The sequence below is a fragment of the Chenopodium quinoa genome, unplaced genomic scaffold (genome assembly GCF_001683475.1).
Source record: "Chenopodium quinoa cultivar QQ74 unplaced genomic scaffold, ASM168347v1, whole genome shotgun sequence".
NCBI classification, from domain to species: Eukaryota; Viridiplantae; Streptophyta; class Magnoliopsida; order Caryophyllales; family Amaranthaceae; genus Chenopodium; species Chenopodium quinoa.
The window spans coordinates 4,584-21,118 of record NW_018743434.1 but is presented as its reverse complement, the minus strand read 5'-3'; the positions used below and the strand labels follow the sequence as shown (position 1 = coordinate 21,118).

The 16,535-nt window shown below is 34.2% G+C and overlaps 2 protein-coding genes and 1 pseudogene across 5 annotated transcripts; 2 read left to right on the top strand and 1 right to left on the bottom strand.

Annotated features, from left to right (window-relative positions):
* Positions 1-553: 553 nt before the first annotated feature.
* On the top strand, positions 554-3,127 carry LOC110739109 (carbon catabolite repressor protein 4 homolog 1-like). 4 transcript variants are annotated; one of them, XM_021919563.1, is made up of 5 exons: positions 554-1,409; positions 1,593-1,740; positions 1,859-1,934; positions 2,338-2,496; positions 2,792-3,127. In XM_021919563.1, exons 2-5 carry the CDS (start codon positions 1,708-1,710, stop codon positions 2,821-2,823), a joined length of 300 nt encoding a protein of 99 aa, XP_021775255.1. In that variant the 5' UTR covers positions 554-1,409; positions 1,593-1,707; the 3' UTR covers positions 2,824-3,127. The 4 variants fall into 4 exon arrangements, with proteins under 4 accessions (XP_021775255.1, XP_021775253.1, XP_021775252.1 ...); XM_021919561.1 differs by lacking the exon at positions 1,859-1,934 and having other exon boundaries at positions 554-1,368; XM_021919560.1 differs by lacking the exon at positions 1,859-1,934 and having other exon boundaries at positions 1,576-1,740.
* Positions 3,128-3,937: 810 nt separating this feature from the next.
* On the top strand, positions 3,938-12,122 carry LOC110739091 (annotated as a pseudogene).
* Positions 12,123-13,742: 1,620 nt separating this feature from the next.
* On the bottom strand, positions 13,743-14,586 carry LOC110739103. Its single transcript, XM_021919556.1, has 2 exons — positions 14,214-14,586; positions 13,743-14,054 (listed from the first exon to the last, which is right to left on the bottom strand). Exons 1-2 carry the CDS (start codon positions 14,475-14,477, stop codon positions 13,953-13,955), a joined length of 366 nt encoding a protein of 121 aa, XP_021775248.1. The 5' UTR covers positions 14,478-14,586; the 3' UTR covers positions 13,743-13,952.
* Between the last annotated feature and the right edge of the window lie 1,949 nt (positions 14,587-16,535).

Here is a 16,535-nt window from a genome sequence, read left to right as displayed (position 1 = left end):
ACCTTTCCAAAAGACCTCATACTAATGGAGTGTGCTTCCACTTAAGGAAGTCATTCCTTATTTCTTCCATGTGGGACTACGGTTGAACAACCCCAAAACCTCCTCTTAGACCAAGGACCACATAACTCATGGCCTCCCCTCCAGCGGAACTATCTTGTACCGCTGCTACCACCAAGGGACACACCACGCGAGCCACAACATCAGGACTTTCGACGAAAGGCTACAACACTGTAGCACAAATCTCCTCATCTTGTACCGCTATCGCTACCACCACGGAACACACCACCTGACCACCATATCAAATGGATTTTCGATACAAGGCACCACAGATCTTCAATCGCGAGGTCACACATTTACGCCACTCCACCTTAGTATGATATTGTCCACTTTGGGCCTAGCTCGCACGGATTTGTATTTGGGCACCTTCCCAAAAGGCCTCATACTAATGAAGTGTGCTTCCACTTATAAGGAAGTCATTGCTTATTTCTTCCATGTGGGACTTTAGGATGAACAACCCTAACATTAGCTGACGATACTTGTTGATAAATCTGACTGCGCCCATTGCAGCAGTTTCTAATGTTGATCTACTACTCTAGTAAATTTATCCATGCTTTTAAGATCTAAACATCTTCTGCGCTAAACTTTTATGTCCATTGTGTTTGAAAAATGCTTGTATGATACTACTAGTCTGCTACCCCTACCTGATTATGAGATAGTAATGAGTTGCTGTTGCATGAGTGAGTTTTTACTGTGCTTGCTTGCTTCCTTCCAAATTTGAAGTGGATTGTTATTGAACTTCTTGATAGCAAAGTTGCAAGCCTATAAAGTTGCCGTTCCTGCTATCTTTCAGACCTTAACTGATGACTTAACTTGCAGAAGTAGTTGTGAGTTGTGACGGGACCTTGATGATTTTTGGTAGCTTTTTAAAGACTGCATAGGCTTTAGGTCCAATAAGAAGAAAAAAAGGCTTAGTTACAGTGATTGTTTGTGAATTGTCGCTGCTCCGTATTGAGCAATATATTGACCGGCTAATTGCTGTATACTGTTTAAAATGGGAGTGATTATTAATGTTAACTGAGGATAGATCCTAAATTATACACAGGATCGGAAAAAAAAGGGAAAGAAAGACTTTTATCTGTGAACTAGAATTCTTGATGTTAGCAAATTAGCCTGTTACCATGCTCTCCACTTATTACAACTATTTTCAAATTGATTAGAAAAAGGATCCATTAAATCTATTTGTATCAGTCATGAATAGTTTCTCATGTTCTGTTTCTTAGAAAAAGATCTGTTGTTGCAGTGATCCTTACATTCTGCTCACAAAGCATGAGGTGGATATTGCATGTGCAGAGGCACCTGATCCACTATGTATATTTCAGCATCTCAAACTTCACCATTCAATGAAATTGGTAACTTCAGATTTGAAATTCTATATCAATTTATTTGACACAATACCTCAACTCTTGTATGTACGGTGTTTTTGTAGTAGTGATGTTGTGTCTGATGGTACTGATTAGATGCTCCATTTCTCTATTATCCCAAATTATTTTCACCTATGGTTATATTTTGTTACAGTGAGTACTTCATTGCAGGCCAGTGCATATGCTTCAACATTTCCCAAGCCTGTCAATGATATCAAAAGAAGAAGGATGAAAATGAAGCATTCTAAAACAGGGGAGCCTCTTTTCACCAGTTTAACATCTTTCTATGGTAGCACCTTGGATTATATCTTTTACACAGGTATTTTTTCAAATTATGCATTTGTCGTATTGTTTTGCCAAAGCCTAAATTTTTATGTTTTGTACTTTTGTTCCCCTTCCCGCTATTTACAAAGTCATCTTTTCTTGATTCCTGGAAGGGGTATGGTTATATGGTTCCTAAACTCCCAGACCCTACCAATCTTTTGTTCAGGAGCTTTATCCAATGGATTGATGGTATAGACTGTTATCTTCTCAAGAATCGTAACTTTTCTCAACCTTATAATCCACTTTATTATATAGATCACCTTTCTTACTGTGCATGTTTTCATTTGGGAGTTGATCATGCTTTTGTACCTCAGGATTGTTGTTGCTATGCAGTAATACTTATTGGTACAGAGTAGTTGCTAATCAAAGATTTTGCTGCTGAATGATTTTTTTGACCTGTCTGTTTGTTCACTAGTTATTCATTGGTTTCTAAACTCATTCTACCAGAGGCGTGCCATGTGTTAACCTACCTACACTTTTCTTTAGTCACTTCATTAATATCATTAGTCACCATATTTTAAACTATCATCAACTTGAATTTATTTCTGTTTTAAAAATTAGTTTTAGTTAATTCTATATTTTGTTCTTACAGTGGATAGCTTGGAAGTTGAAGGGCTCTTGGAGCTCCCTGACTTTGAGAGTGTGGGAAGAGCGCTTCCCTCCCCTTTGTGGTCGTCAGACCATATTGCACTCATGGGAAGCTTTCGAATTACTAGACCATTCTTGGTGAAATTGCAAGGTGCATATGATGGTATGTCAAGAAAATTTTTGTACCCTGGGAAGCTGTATTATGAATGTATTATTATTACATGTGTTTCACATTGAACATTGAAGGCTTTAAATAGTGCTCTCTAGTCTCTACTAGCCAAGTGATGTACTTGTGATCTTAGAACATTCGCGATACCCAAAGAAACCACATATTCATCTGGTGTCCGTCATGTTTCCCAATTGCTCTCTGAAGACGATCTCATGAAGTCCAGATGTCTAATGATGATAGTATTCTCCTTAATTCATCTTTTAATTCATTTTTACTCTACTTGTTTCAGAGACTGTTTTAGAGAGAGAAGAAGAAAACTGATTTTGGATGCAAGTTTCGGGGAAGAAAAGCAGCATAGCAGCTTTGGCGCAGCGTATGGCATTGTGAGTCTGAATTGCTTCCCCCATCATCCTCTGTTATTTCTCTCTGGAAGTTTGAAAATGTAAAAGGACCGCCAAGTTTTTGACTGTGAAAAGAGAATGAGGAGAGAGAGCATTTGTATACGAAAGCTAATCAGTGACATGAAATGGTGTGTTGAAGGCTTAAATTAAAGCCCCTAAAAACTACTTGTAAATTTGTAATACAAGCTATACAACTATACAAGTATGAAATCTTGGATTAGTGACATCATCGTGGTTTTTGTGTTATTTTGACATTTTACTAACCAATAAATCAATGATGCAACTTTTTTTCCCCATAGTTTAATTTAAAATTTTGAATACTATAGAGGTGTCAATTGGCTCATTTGTAAACATAATAATAAAGCACGTTGTATTATGTATATACTTTGTATTATTAATATAAATGAAATACTTATTTGTAACAATTCCTTTATTTCAATATTTTACATAGATTTTTTTTTTCTTTAAGATTTCAATTGAGTACTATTTATAACCTATGATATTAATCAGCAAAGTAATAAACGCAACCCTAAGCTACATTTAGAACGTATAAAAGAAAATAATAAGATAATCAAACATTAATTACACTAAAATGCGCATAATTTTATCATGATTTAATCTAGAGCAACCCTTTTAACCTTTTTTAATCCGGTTTTAGACTACCTAAACCCGTACTTTTTTCAAACCAAGACATTGACGGTCAACTTTGCTCTCAACTTCTCAGACTATTTCCCATTCTCCCCTCGTTTCCCCGCCAACACTAAACCATTGCAATTTGCAAATTTCCACCAAATAACCGAAATTTCTCTCGTGATTTTAAATCCTTTAATTCTTTCAATGTTGCTACGAAACTAGTATAAATTTCACTGCAACAATTTTTCCAATTTCACAAAAATTTCTGCCATCTTCTTCTTGGATATTAATGTTGCCAATTTGATCAAAAAAAATTCTATTCAATCATCAAACATCAAATTTCATTCTATTCAATCATCAAAATGGCTATTCAAAGTATACAAAAAGATCCACTGTGAATCTATACAATTTCTTCTGGTTCTGATGGTCCAAGAAATGCTCTTTTCTTTTGTGGGTTAGTTTACATAATCTTAATTTCTTTGTTTTTGGACAATTTTGATCAGTTTATTATATAATGTATGCTGTAATTTTTAGTGATTTTGGTTAAATATTGTGGTATATGGTTAAAGAATTTGAGTTCTAACTTCTGAAGTTTTGGGAATTAGGGTATTTGAAAATTTTTGATTACTTTATTTGCGCTTATTATTATAATGTATGCTGCAATTTTCGGTGAATTTGATTAAATTTTGTATTATATACTTCAAGAATGTGAATTGTAACTTCTGAAGTTTTTGGAATCAAGGTATTTGAATTGTAGTACAACTTTCTGTTTTATGGAGTATTGTGATTAAATTAACAATGTAATACTTTCATTTTCATGACTAGCAATAGAAACTGGAGAGAACTCGAGAAGTGTTGTTATTTTTACTTTTTTTTTTTTTTTTTTTTTTTTTTTTTTTTTTTTGATGAGTGAGGTCGAGAGTAAGAGATTTATTAAATATTCCGTGTAACGTATGAATCCTTAAAGTAGGTACGAAGCGGTAACTATTCAAGAAAATGGAGGTAGTGATCGATCGTGGAATGTGTACAGGAAGGAAAATAATTTAAATGTGTACTCAATATTGTCCATTTGTCCCTCTATCCATCTAATAGGTCATTTTAAGTACTTGATGGAGTTCCTTAAGTTGAATTATGAAGTGGGATAAAAGGGAATAATACTTTCTTAAAAATATGAATCCTTTAATATTACACAAATTCAATCTTTTTTGTATATACAGTTAGGATATAATCATTCATATGAATTTTGGACAGTTTTATTTATTTATTTTTTATAGGAATACGAAGTATGTGATTGTGATATTATATGAATGGGCAAAAATGTAACTGCCCTTTGTTTCATATTTTACTTGGGCTAGTTTTCAAATTTTCTTTATTCCCTCCATCTAGTTTTATTCTGAAATTTGATTGTTATTGTCACTAAAGCTGCAATCAACTATACACAGGCTTACAGGAGAAGGTACTGATACCATTAACCACGCTGACATACCTTATTGTTCTATACACAGCAATGATGTAGCAACTGTACAGTGTATAGAATGTGTAAATTATGGACTGCCTGTCGAACACAGTTATCATTGCTCAAAAAAGTGTTTCCTAGATGCATGGAAGAATCATTATTTGCGTCATCGTAATGCTAATGTTAGCAATTCTTGTAACAAGAAGGATTCTAAAGCGCGGGGAACTCTAAATAGATGTAATTTTTGGCCACCCGGAGATATGGTGTCATGGTTTGATGAAAAGATAGAAGTGGTTGTACCAACTGGGAGGATGTGGGTTAACAAGGTGGGCCTTCAAATGCTTTAATACCATCAGCTGATGGTGTTGGCTTTAGTTTTAAGCTTCAATCTGCTAGCCCGCACCATTTACGAGCAGCAGTGTGTGCAGAAGAGACCTTTGTGAAAGACCCTACCATTCAGAGGCTAAACTTGCCGCTTCGTTCTCTTATTTGGCTACCAGATTCACTGAATACTGAGAAAGCGTGACCTAACTGAAAAGGTTTCTAAAGTTGGCAATTTTACTGTTCTAACTTATAATATTTTGTCCCACGTCTGTGTTAATATGGACAAATATTTTTACTGTCCTGAATGGGCTCTAACATGGGAATACCGCCGGAAAAATCTGCTTCATGAATTGATACAATATGATGCAGATATTTGTGCCTTCAAGAGGTAATGACTCACAGATTTTCATGAACATTTGTCATCCTACTTGTTTATGCTTGATATACCTGTTACCCTGTTAGTTGTATTGCAAAATTTGTCATATATGAAGTGAATAATTGCTACGTTGAATTTTTTTATTTATTTATTTATTTTAATCATAAATTAAGACCATTTAATTTTATATATTGTGTCTTTAACAGGTTCAGAGCGATCACTTTGAGATTTCTTCAAGCCAGAGCTAGAGAAAGTTGGCTATTCTGTTGCCTACAAGAAAAAGACTGGTACAGGGGTATATTTCCAATTTTGTTGTTTTTTCTTCTTTGCATGCTAAAGATTCTGGTCTTTTCTGCTTCTGGCTGGCAACATGAGAAAATAATTGGACCACTCTTACTCCTGTGTGCAACTATTCATTCCTCAGTTTGAATGAGAATATGTCTAGGCTTTGGGGAAGATAGATGAATCAACTGGTCAATAATATCTTCTTATGCATATTCTCATGTCTTTTATTTTATGTATGTTACCCAGCTATACACTTGTACGTTGGGTAGTGGTTATACATTTGATGGATGTGCCACGTTTTATCGCAATGACATATTTATGGAGGCTAAATCATATCAGGTAACGTAAAGATGCTCCAGGGGTTTTTGTTGATTTATAAGGATGTTTATACATTTTTTTTATATGATATTTTTCCCTTGGTTGTAGCTTGAGTTCAGTCAATCTGCATTATCGCTGATCGACAAACTAGAACTGGGTTTGAGGAAAGATGCTTTAAAGCGTCTGATAAAGGTCTATATTCATATTTAGTTTACTCATTAAATTGTGTGGAGCTGGATTTTTTTTCCTCGTAATCATTGTTTCTTTTGAATATTTCTTTGGCAGGACAATGTAGCTCTTATTGTCATATTGGAGGTGGTGGGCAATTTTGCTAAGAGTGCTGCATCTTCTTCTAGACTCTGTGCTGCATCTACTAAGAGTGCTGCATCTTCTTCTAGACTCTGTGTGGTGCTGTTTAAATTTCTATTACTCATTGATTGTGTTAGATGCTGTTTGATTATTAGATGCCCACTGTAGGTTAATAATCATGTTTCCAACTGATTACTTTCTTAATATGCAGGTTAATACTCACATATTTGCTGATGTGAATTTCGCTGACGTGAAGTTGCTCCAGGTAGATTTAGATTTTGGCATTATATCTATATTTTGATGTTGGCATACAGAACTTTGACTTTTGGATCTTTTTGTATGCAAAGGTTTCTGATCTTATCAATGCAATAGAATTGAGCCAAAAGACTATTGACCCAAGAATGCCTCTCTTTATCTGTGGGGATATGAACTCTATTCCTGGAAGGTGAGCTGCCTAAATTCAGCATGAGGACTAGATTTTGAATTTTGCTGACATGGATTTCATGGTGTATACTGGGCTTTCTTGTTTGTATATTAGTCTTAGCTGACGATACTTGTTGATATATCTAATGGTGCCCATTCCAGCAGTTGTTAAGTTTGTTCATGGAGAATATATAGTCTTGAATCTCATGCTGAACTACTAATAATTTGATCCGTGCTTTTAACAATCTAACATCTTCTGCACTATATCTTATTTTCCATTTTGCTAAAAAAATGCTTGTATGATACTACTAGTTTGCCACCACTCCCTGATTATGTGATAGTTATGAGTTGCTGTACATGAGTGGGTATTTACTGAACTTCTTGCTTCCAATTTTGAAGTGGATTGTTATTGAATATCTTCCTTGCAAGCCTAATAGTTGCCCTTCCTGCTATCTTTCAGACCTCAACTGATGAGTTAATTGGCAGAAGTAGTTGTGAGTTGTGATGGGACCTTTATGATTTTTGGTAGCTTTTAAAAGACTGCATAGGCTTTAAGTCCGACTAGGAGAAAAAGGGCTTAGTTACAGTGATTGTTAGTGAATCGTTTCTGCTCTACATTTAGCAAAAGATAGACAGGATAATTAGCTCCTTTTGGGTGCTTGGATCATTGGCAGTATATAGTGTAAATGGGAGTGAATTTTAAAGTTAACTGAGGATAGGCACCCTGAATCAGACACAGGACCATAAAAAAAATTGAAAGAAAGATTTACATGTGAATAAGCGTTCTCAGCAGATCTTAGCAAATGTAGCTTTTACCATGCTCTTATTAGTTATAATCAAATTGAATAGAAGAAGTTCTATTTAGAATCAATTTATATCAGTCATGAGTTTATAGCTTCTCATGATCTGTTTCTTAGGAAAATATCTGTTTTTGCAGTGATCCTTACATTCTGCTCACAAAGCATGAGGTGAATTTGCATGTGCACAGGCACTAGATCAACTATGTATATTTCAGCATCTCAAACTTCAACATTCCATGAAATTGGTAACTTCATATTCGAAATTCTTACATCTTTTTATGACTTTTGACCTAATACTTAATTCTTGTATGGACAACATTTGTGTAGTAGTTGTGATGCTTCTGATGGTAGTATGGTACTGATTAGCTGTTGCATTTCTCTTCTATCCCAAATATTTCTCTCCTATGATCATACTGTTAGTGGGTACTTGCAGCAAGTACATATGTGTCAGCATTTTCCAAGTATCTCAATGATACCAAAGGACGAAGGATGAAAATGAAGCATTCGGAAACAGGGGAACCTTTTTTCACCAATTTGTCACGTGCTTTCACCTGTTTGTCACCTTTTTGTGGTACTACTTTGGATTATATCTTTTACACAGGTATTGTTTCAAATTATGCCTTTGTCACATTGTTCGCCAAGACCTACCTTTCTATGTTTTCCCCTTCTCGCTGTTTACAGTCATGTCAGTCATCTTTTCTTGATTCTTGGAAGGGATAAGGTTAGTGTAATTCCTAATCCCAGACCCTGCCAATCTTCCATGGAAGAGCCTTATCCAATGGGTTGATGGTATAGATTGTAATCATTTTCTAGATTGTAGGTTTCTTAACCTCGAATCTGCTTTCTTATAAAGATTACCTTTCTTTAGACTGCATGTGACACTTTGGAGTAGGTAATCATAATTCTGTACCTGAGGAATGTTGTTGCTATGTGGTTATGTTGATTGGTAGTTGCTAGTCAAAAAATTTCCTGCTGAATGATTTGTTTGACCTGTATGTTTGTTCACTAGTTATTCATTGATTTTTAAACTCGCTCTATCATAGGCACGTTATGTGCTAACCTAGCTACTCTTTTCTTTTTTCTTTTAGCAGTTAGCAGTTTAGCACCACATTTATGTAGATTTTATATCGTTAAGTCATCATGTTTTAAACTGTAATTAAGTGCCATTGCTGTCTGATTTATTCATCAACTTGCATTTACTTATGCTTTAAAAAATAGTTTCAATTCTAATTTTGATTGTTTTTACAGCGGATAGCTTGGAAATTGAAGGCCTCTTGGAGCCCCCTGACTTTGAGAGTGTGGGTAGATCGCTTCCCTCCCCTTTGTGGTCATCAGACCATGTTGCACTCATGGGAAGTTTTAGAATTACAAGACCGTTTCTTGGGTGAAATCGCAAGGTTCATATGATGGTATGTCTAGAAATATTATATATCCTGGTTCATAAAATTGCACTAAAACATCTAGTAAAGATCTCATCATGGAAGTTGTGTTATGAATGTATTATTATTACATGTGTTTCAACATTGAAGGCTTTTGTAGTGCTCTCCACTAGCCTAGTGATGGACTTGTGATCTTGGAACATTGGCAATATCCTAGATAAGCCTATTGAGATAGGAACATATATTGTCATATGATATTATGTGATACCATGTTAAATTTTGGGGAAAATAATTCTTTGTATTTTCTCATTGTATTTTCCCATTCATAATATTCGGCCACATTACAATATATAGACAATAGTAATATCTAACTCTAATATTCCTTAATATCTCAACTTCCTAAAATCTATCACAATAACTCACATATATCTTTTCACAATAATATCTCATATGATACTATTCTCATAATATCATATCACAGTATATGTTCCTATCTCATAATTATCTTGTTTTTGTGATGTTTCCCAATTGTCTGATTATGAAAGTGATCTCTGTTTATTAGAGGTTACATAAGCTAGAATAAAGAGAGGAAGAATTAAAGTATGACGACATGTATTTAGCCTAGAACGTTAGCAAGTAAGTACAAAGGCATGTTATAAAGGGGAATCAAGAAAGGAAGTAAGGGTGAAATTTGAGAGGAAAAAATAATTTCAGTCGAAAGGCTATTTCAGTTAATAACGTTAAGTGATGCTGTGAGGTGATATAACCATTTGCTGTATTATATTCATTTTCCGGGCTTTCTCGTTGGATTTGAAAAAATTATGTATATCTTGAAGCCAGTTTGAGCAATTCACAAATGAGTGCTTAAGTCCATTAGGTTTCTTTCAAAAAAAAAAAAAGTCCATTAGGTGATGTATTGTTGATACCTTTACATGTCACATGATAAGGTTATATAGGATTGTCAATTTGTCATAATATAATTTATGATCCAGATAATACCCACATAAAACCCCCTCTTTAGTTATGTATTTACATTATTGAATAGTTTCTATCAAATTAATTTCATCTTCATATTATTTATTTGGAGAGCCATGTTTTGATTTAGTACCAGAAATTTTGAAAGATTTTATTTTTATACAATTATTATATAAATATAGTTGGAATGAACCACTCAGTTGTTAGTTTGATGTTTTGGTGGACCTTTAGCTATGAAAACCTGGACTGAAATTTTCAATAATTGAATATGAAGTATAAGTTGATTTATATGCCAATTCAGTCAAAGATGTTGGGATCAGAATAAATTTTATCCTTTAAATAGGCATTTTCTTCTCTGGTTGTTCAAGACATTACCTTATGCAATTATTATTAACTCATGAGTGATATTTTTTTAGCAGTATTTTATGTACTTTTACCTGAATTTGATGCATTGTATTTCTGTTTGAAAAAGTCTTGATTTTGAAAATCTAAGTAGTTAATTCTTCCTCAATCACCCATGATTTTCTTGAGAACATATAGTGCATAACCTATAACCTTTGTGGCTGTGCTTGAGGCCTGGATCTTGGGAATTACTCGAGAACATATAGTGCATAACCTATAGACATTACGTTATAACAGTTAGTTGATGTAGACGAGCTTCAAATCCAAATCTTATTACTTGAGCGTTTTACTTATAGAGGCCACTTCAAGCAAGGTAAATGGATTGTGGTAATTAGAACATGAAGGAAAATGGTGGAAGTTAGAAGTCCTATTTTATCCAAAGAAGGATTGGCATTTACGGAAAAACGTGCATATCCTTGATGGCTTGATTGTTGAGACATAAATGCAAGAGTAGCTTGATATAAGTTTTTGCAGCAAATACTGATGAGTATTAGTATTCCAAGCAAGCAAGATGTTAGAGGTCATTAAATTGAATAACTAGTCTGGAGTTTGGGCTTTAAATGAAAACCTTGTCTGCGTATCCAATAGTAAATGAACTTCCCTCCTACCTGGTAGTGACCCAGCCTTTATTTGTGGGTAGCTCCCTTATCTATTATTTTTTTTTTCTTTTTTTTTAAGTGACAAGTGGGAATTAAAATTGAGTCTATGACTATATTTATTCAATTAAGCTTATCATCTCTTTCCTGTCCCATTTAGATATTAATAATTTATTTAATTTGCATGATGCACGCAATCTCTATCTCTTTGTGGTTTAGTCTCGTGTAAAATACTTCCTTCATTCACTTTTAGTTGCAACAATATAACAAAAAACCCTAACATTGTAGTCGAACGGTTAGCAACAAAAAGTGAACCAAGGAAGTATTAAGGCTTTAGTTGTTGTATTATATTATACGAAGTATGAGGCATGACTGCAGGAGTGCATGCCCTGTCCAAAGAAATGTATACTTCATGTTTTCCGTATTCCTATTTGGCTTCTCACAGTCTTCAAAAATTAGTTTTGTTGACTATTTTCTCTTGATATATTTTGGGACAATTTTTTTAAGAAGATACTTATGGGAAAGTACTTTTGATGATAAAATGCTAATAGTACCTATCTTCTATATTGTCAGGGAGGCTGTGTATGGCATGGCTTTTAAGGCTAGCAAATGGAGTTCTGAACTAGCTTCGATTGTTTGGCATTAGCTAATGGGAGTATCTTGGCTCAAAACACCATCCTATTGACTTAGTTGCATGATGCTGTACAAACCCTTAGCTTCAACTTCATTATGAGTCATTGAGCAGATGAGCACCCTGCCACTTTGTAAAACTCTGCTCAAATATCTAATATTTTGGAATAGCAAATGAAAGGTCCAACCTCAGATTTTTCTTAAGCTACTCGATTTCGGATCAGATAACTTCAGCATGATTATCTGTTGTTATTAGCAAGATTATTTTAGGCTTGTACATTTGTTGTGTCTTCAGTGCTCTTATTCAATTGTTGAAGCCTTTATTTTTTCTATTAATCATGTTTGTTTTACTTGTTAAGGGCTTAAAGCTAAGTTAACTTTTAGGCTTTTGAAGACTAGTGTAATAGTGTAGAACCCTCCATCACAAATAGACCTCCCCAGCACCTGAATTAGTGTCTAATTCGGCTAGGGCTCATGCTACACAATTTCCCTGGTTTTTTAATTATCGTTAGGGAATGCTAAGTGGTTTTTTTTGTTTAGATGTAGGAAGTTACATTTTCTTCAAATTTGCAATTTCTAGGGAGTTCTACTTCCTTTAAAGAGTAGAAAACTACGAGAAGTTTTAATTACCTAGAGGCGACTAGGTGAGAGTAACTTCCCCTGCTTTGTGTGAAGGAGAGAAGAAGTTGCACTTGATGTGTTCTTGTCAACGAAATAATTCAATAAGTTTAAATTTAATGTCCACCAAAACACCGCTAAGTTGCTACGATGAATATAGGTCATAAATTCTCTCCATAAATCATGCATTTATTTCATTTAGGTATAAATTTGATCATTAGCTGCTAGGTATTATTATTAACCCTGCCCCTTAGTAATGAATAGGTCTACAGTTCAATAGCATGAATGTTCAGTTTGCAAATATTAGAGCAAGCAGAACTGTGATTCAAAAACATTGATATAATAACTTAGCCAGTAAAAACATACGAGTAAATTTCTGTAACTTGTAAGTAGTTAGAAATCTTTAAGTATGACACTTGAACATGTACCTTCACTCCTTTAATTAAATTAAAGGATGATCATCATAAACTCAGTCACCGCCTCTCGAGGCGAAAATCGGAGCGTAAATTTAATAACTAAATTAAATTTACGCATTGTTTTCTTTAAGAGGGACATGCATATGAACTCTCACTCTCATTCATTCAGTTTTCAGGTAAGTGTTTGGTGAATGTTTACATCTAAATGTCATGAATGTTGTTAGCTAGGTGGAAGTTGGGTGTATTAATAAACGTCGATTACTATTTTTCCCTTTTTTAGGGAAGAAACCATTACGGTTGATATGTAGTACATCATTTATTTTTTATGATGAGAAAGTACCATAAGACAAGACTAGTAAGACTATTGGTAGCCCATCACTTTGTGTAATTACATGTTTATGATCAATGCAATAGTAATTAAATTTTCATTCTTTAACTATGCTAAAATTTATTTGAATATTGATTGAGATGGCTCCCCATTTTATTTTTGGTACCCCCATATTATTTACACAACTTAAACTCATAGTTTGACCATTTAGAGTAGAGAGAATGATGATTTGTGATTAAGCAGCCAACTAACTAGTAAATTTGACATGATTGTTGCTAATGATCTATATATTTTTTTTTGCAACATACTAAACAATATTATTGATATTATTATTATTATTTTTTTTTTTTTTTTTTTTTTTTGGCCTAAATAGCTATTAACACTCAACCTTATGATCATTAATTCATATGTTGTTGTGATTAATAAAAATTAACAAGAGAGGCTAAGTCTTGGCTTTGAACAGGTCAAGAGGGCTCTGGCATGGAGGGTGCACATATTTGCAGTTGGGACATGTAGGTGAGGATCTGCACAGCATCACCAGCATATGGCACCGTTTGCAAGCGGTTTGCAACCATCTCCTCTGCATCGTCTGCTGTTTCGACATCGATAGTGTTCGTCTTTCTGACAGTACTCAGACTCCTGAATAGATTAGGAGAAGCCGACGGTGGTGGTGAGTGGCTAGACTTCTTCTTGATCATCGTAGTTGTGTTCTTTTCTGATGTTGATTTTGAGATATTTTGGTTGAGTGAACCACAAGGCAGGTTTAGCTCAAGGTCTAAGCTCATGTGACAGTCTTTAGGACTTTGATGGTTCTGAGCTTTCCCTTGGATCTCTTTTGTGTTCTTTTTTGTGTTCTTGTGTTGTAGAAGTGTATTTCCCCTGACTGCATGCAATATATAGAATGTTTAGATTTTTTTTTTTAAAAAAAAAAAATCAAAATTTGACGAATTATGTTCTAATAGATGAACTGATGATATTTATAATGAGTACGAAAAAAGTTAACAGTTAGCCAAATAGCCATATCATGGGAAAATTTATTTACCTGCATATCGAGGCACCGTTGCCATTCAGATGGCAACGGGGTCTCGAGGTGAAGCTCAATATCAGAGAAAGATTTGGAGGCAAAGGCCGCTATGGCAGTGGCGGCCTTGGGATTCCTCCAATGTTTGTAAGGAAGGATCACCTCCTCCTCATCTTCTGTGTCATTCCACTTCCTTTTCATGTTGTTCTTGGAGTCATCAGTCGTTTCCGAAATCGGTTTCCGTTGATCATTTAGTTGAAGGAAAGATGTTTGAAATGATACCATCGTTAAGATGTTGAAAGTTGAAACACAGTTATCTGGGTGTGTTGGGTGTGAGATAAAGTGGGGGTGTGTAAATGTATTTGGGGCTTAAATAGGGCAAAGGATGTGTAAGGAAGAATCTAAGAGGACAAATATAAAGGTGGATTTAGGGTGGCCCACATTTATTAAATATATTAATACTACCGATTTTCTGTAGTCTTAAAACGTTTGGCGTGCTCAACCAAATTGAAGTTGAACTTGAACTTGAAGTTTGGGTTTTTAATTGAATTTACTGCACTGTATTTTGGGAGCTGCTCATCTTTTAAAGCTTGGATGGCGTAGTCCTAACCAACTCACTCTTCTCCTCTTCCTAGTCAATATTTATTGATTCCTCCTCACTAAATTGCATTACCTGATCCCGCTGACTATCTAGCGGTCTCTATTTAGTCGTCAATCGTCATGAACTCTCCACTTTGTGTGTCTATAGGTCTTAGGTGAGATGGACTTGCATTCGTATAACTTCTTGTTAAACATTTGAGATTGTCACTAAATACTTAGTACTGTATGGATATGGACTACGGAGTCGCTTACTTCAATATTTTGGTATCGTGATGAATTAGTATGTTGTATGTTGGTTTCATACAAGAGTTTGTCTATATCTAATGTGAAAATTGATTAAGACAATAAGTAATTTAAATTGTGTCATATCGATTTGTACAATTTATTTAAGATGATTTAGACTCTATACCCATCTTCAATGGATTATTAGCGTTGTCGCTTATGTATAACAAGTAACAACTACAAAGGACATTAAAATAGTGGATGTAGTGTTTAAATTTTATACCATGTATCTCAACTTCCACACCCTATAAGAGTACTTGTATATCTTCTTTAAGTATTGAAACGACTTTATAATCATGAATACTCAATTTTTATTCCATTGTAATTGTTGTGTTAAAGACTTAATAAATTATACACACATAATAACAAGTAGATTTGACAAACCTTAAATGTAAAGGTCTTTGCATTTCTTGATCGGTTAGTCCTTTGACCTTTAATTTTTAAAAAAGGTCAAATTCGCTTCATCTATCACACTTTGACTATGAAACCTTGTTTGTTAATCCTATACAGTATGGATGTGCGTCAATTTCCAAACATATCTCTTTATTTATTTTTTTCAAATATTTTTTAATGGTAGATAAGTTTGGTTGGTGGACGTGGTATGATCGAAAATAAATTAAAATCACCCATCCTACAAATTTCAATTCAAGCTGTCTAAATTTGAAAAAATATACTTTAAAAATTTTACTACCTCTGATTCATAGTACGAGTTTTTTTTGTGTTTAAGTCCCTGTTCGCTTCAAATTGTAAAAATAGGCCATGACTTATCAAATTACAATTTTTAGCGTGTAAAAATCAATAACTACTTATAACAAAAAGGCCAATATGTGTAAAATTAAATTATTACAACTAATATAAAATAATAGAATGAAACTTGTTCGAATAATAAATATGGCTAATAATGTAGCCTACTAAATCCAACAATACATAAATACATATAACTACTCTAATAACTCAATTCAATAAAATAAAAAAAAAATCAGATAGATAGCTTGAGGAGCACATTACTATCAATCACATATCAATATAACTTGGGTAGCTGGGCTGGGTTCAATATGTATGTTAAGATTTAAGAGCCTAGGTAAAATTGATCATGGATCATCCTAAATTTAGGAGAGAGAAAATAATAATATTAATATAATCATATTAATAATTAATAATAGTACGTAGCTTAGTAAATAGAGGCGGTGACGTTATAAGAGAGAGAAAGAGAGGGAGTCATTAAATAGAGGGTCTGTTGTACAGTTGAAGGAGCTAGTGTCTTCAATGCCTTACTGATCATTTTTAATGGCCGGATTCAATTCCAATATTAAGGACTTCCTTCAATATTATCACATTCATATTGAGTGACATCAATACAACTTCCGCAATTGGATGGCGCATACATAACTCATAAGCCGGACGTTCTCTTTTAATTGTAACGTAGAAGATCAGGTGGATGTATAGTTTGTAATGAGATGA

What these genes read in the sequence shown, in the direction of transcription:
- LOC110739109 (XM_021919560.1), top strand. Translation starts at nt 1,367, where the DNA reads ATGTATATTTCAGCATCTCAAACTTCACCATTCAATGAAATTG. An exon ending in TTCACCATTCAATGAAATTG is followed by an intron (nt 1,410 to 1,575) that starts GTAACTTCAGAT and finishes ATTTTGTTACAG; the next exon opens with TGAGTACTTCATTGCAGGCC. An exon ending in GGATTATATCTTTTACACAG is followed by an intron (nt 1,741 to 2,337) that starts GTATTTTTTCAA and finishes TTGTTCTTACAG; the next exon opens with TGGATAGCTTGGAAGTTGAA.
- LOC110739103 (XM_021919556.1), bottom strand. Translation starts at nt 14,477, where the DNA reads ATGGTATCATTTCAAACATCTTTCCTTCAACTAAATGATCAACGGAAA. An exon ending in AACGGTGCCTCGATATGCAG is followed by an intron (nt 14,055 to 14,213) that starts GTAAATAAATTT and finishes TATTGCATGCAG; the next exon opens with TCAGGGGAAATACACTTCTA.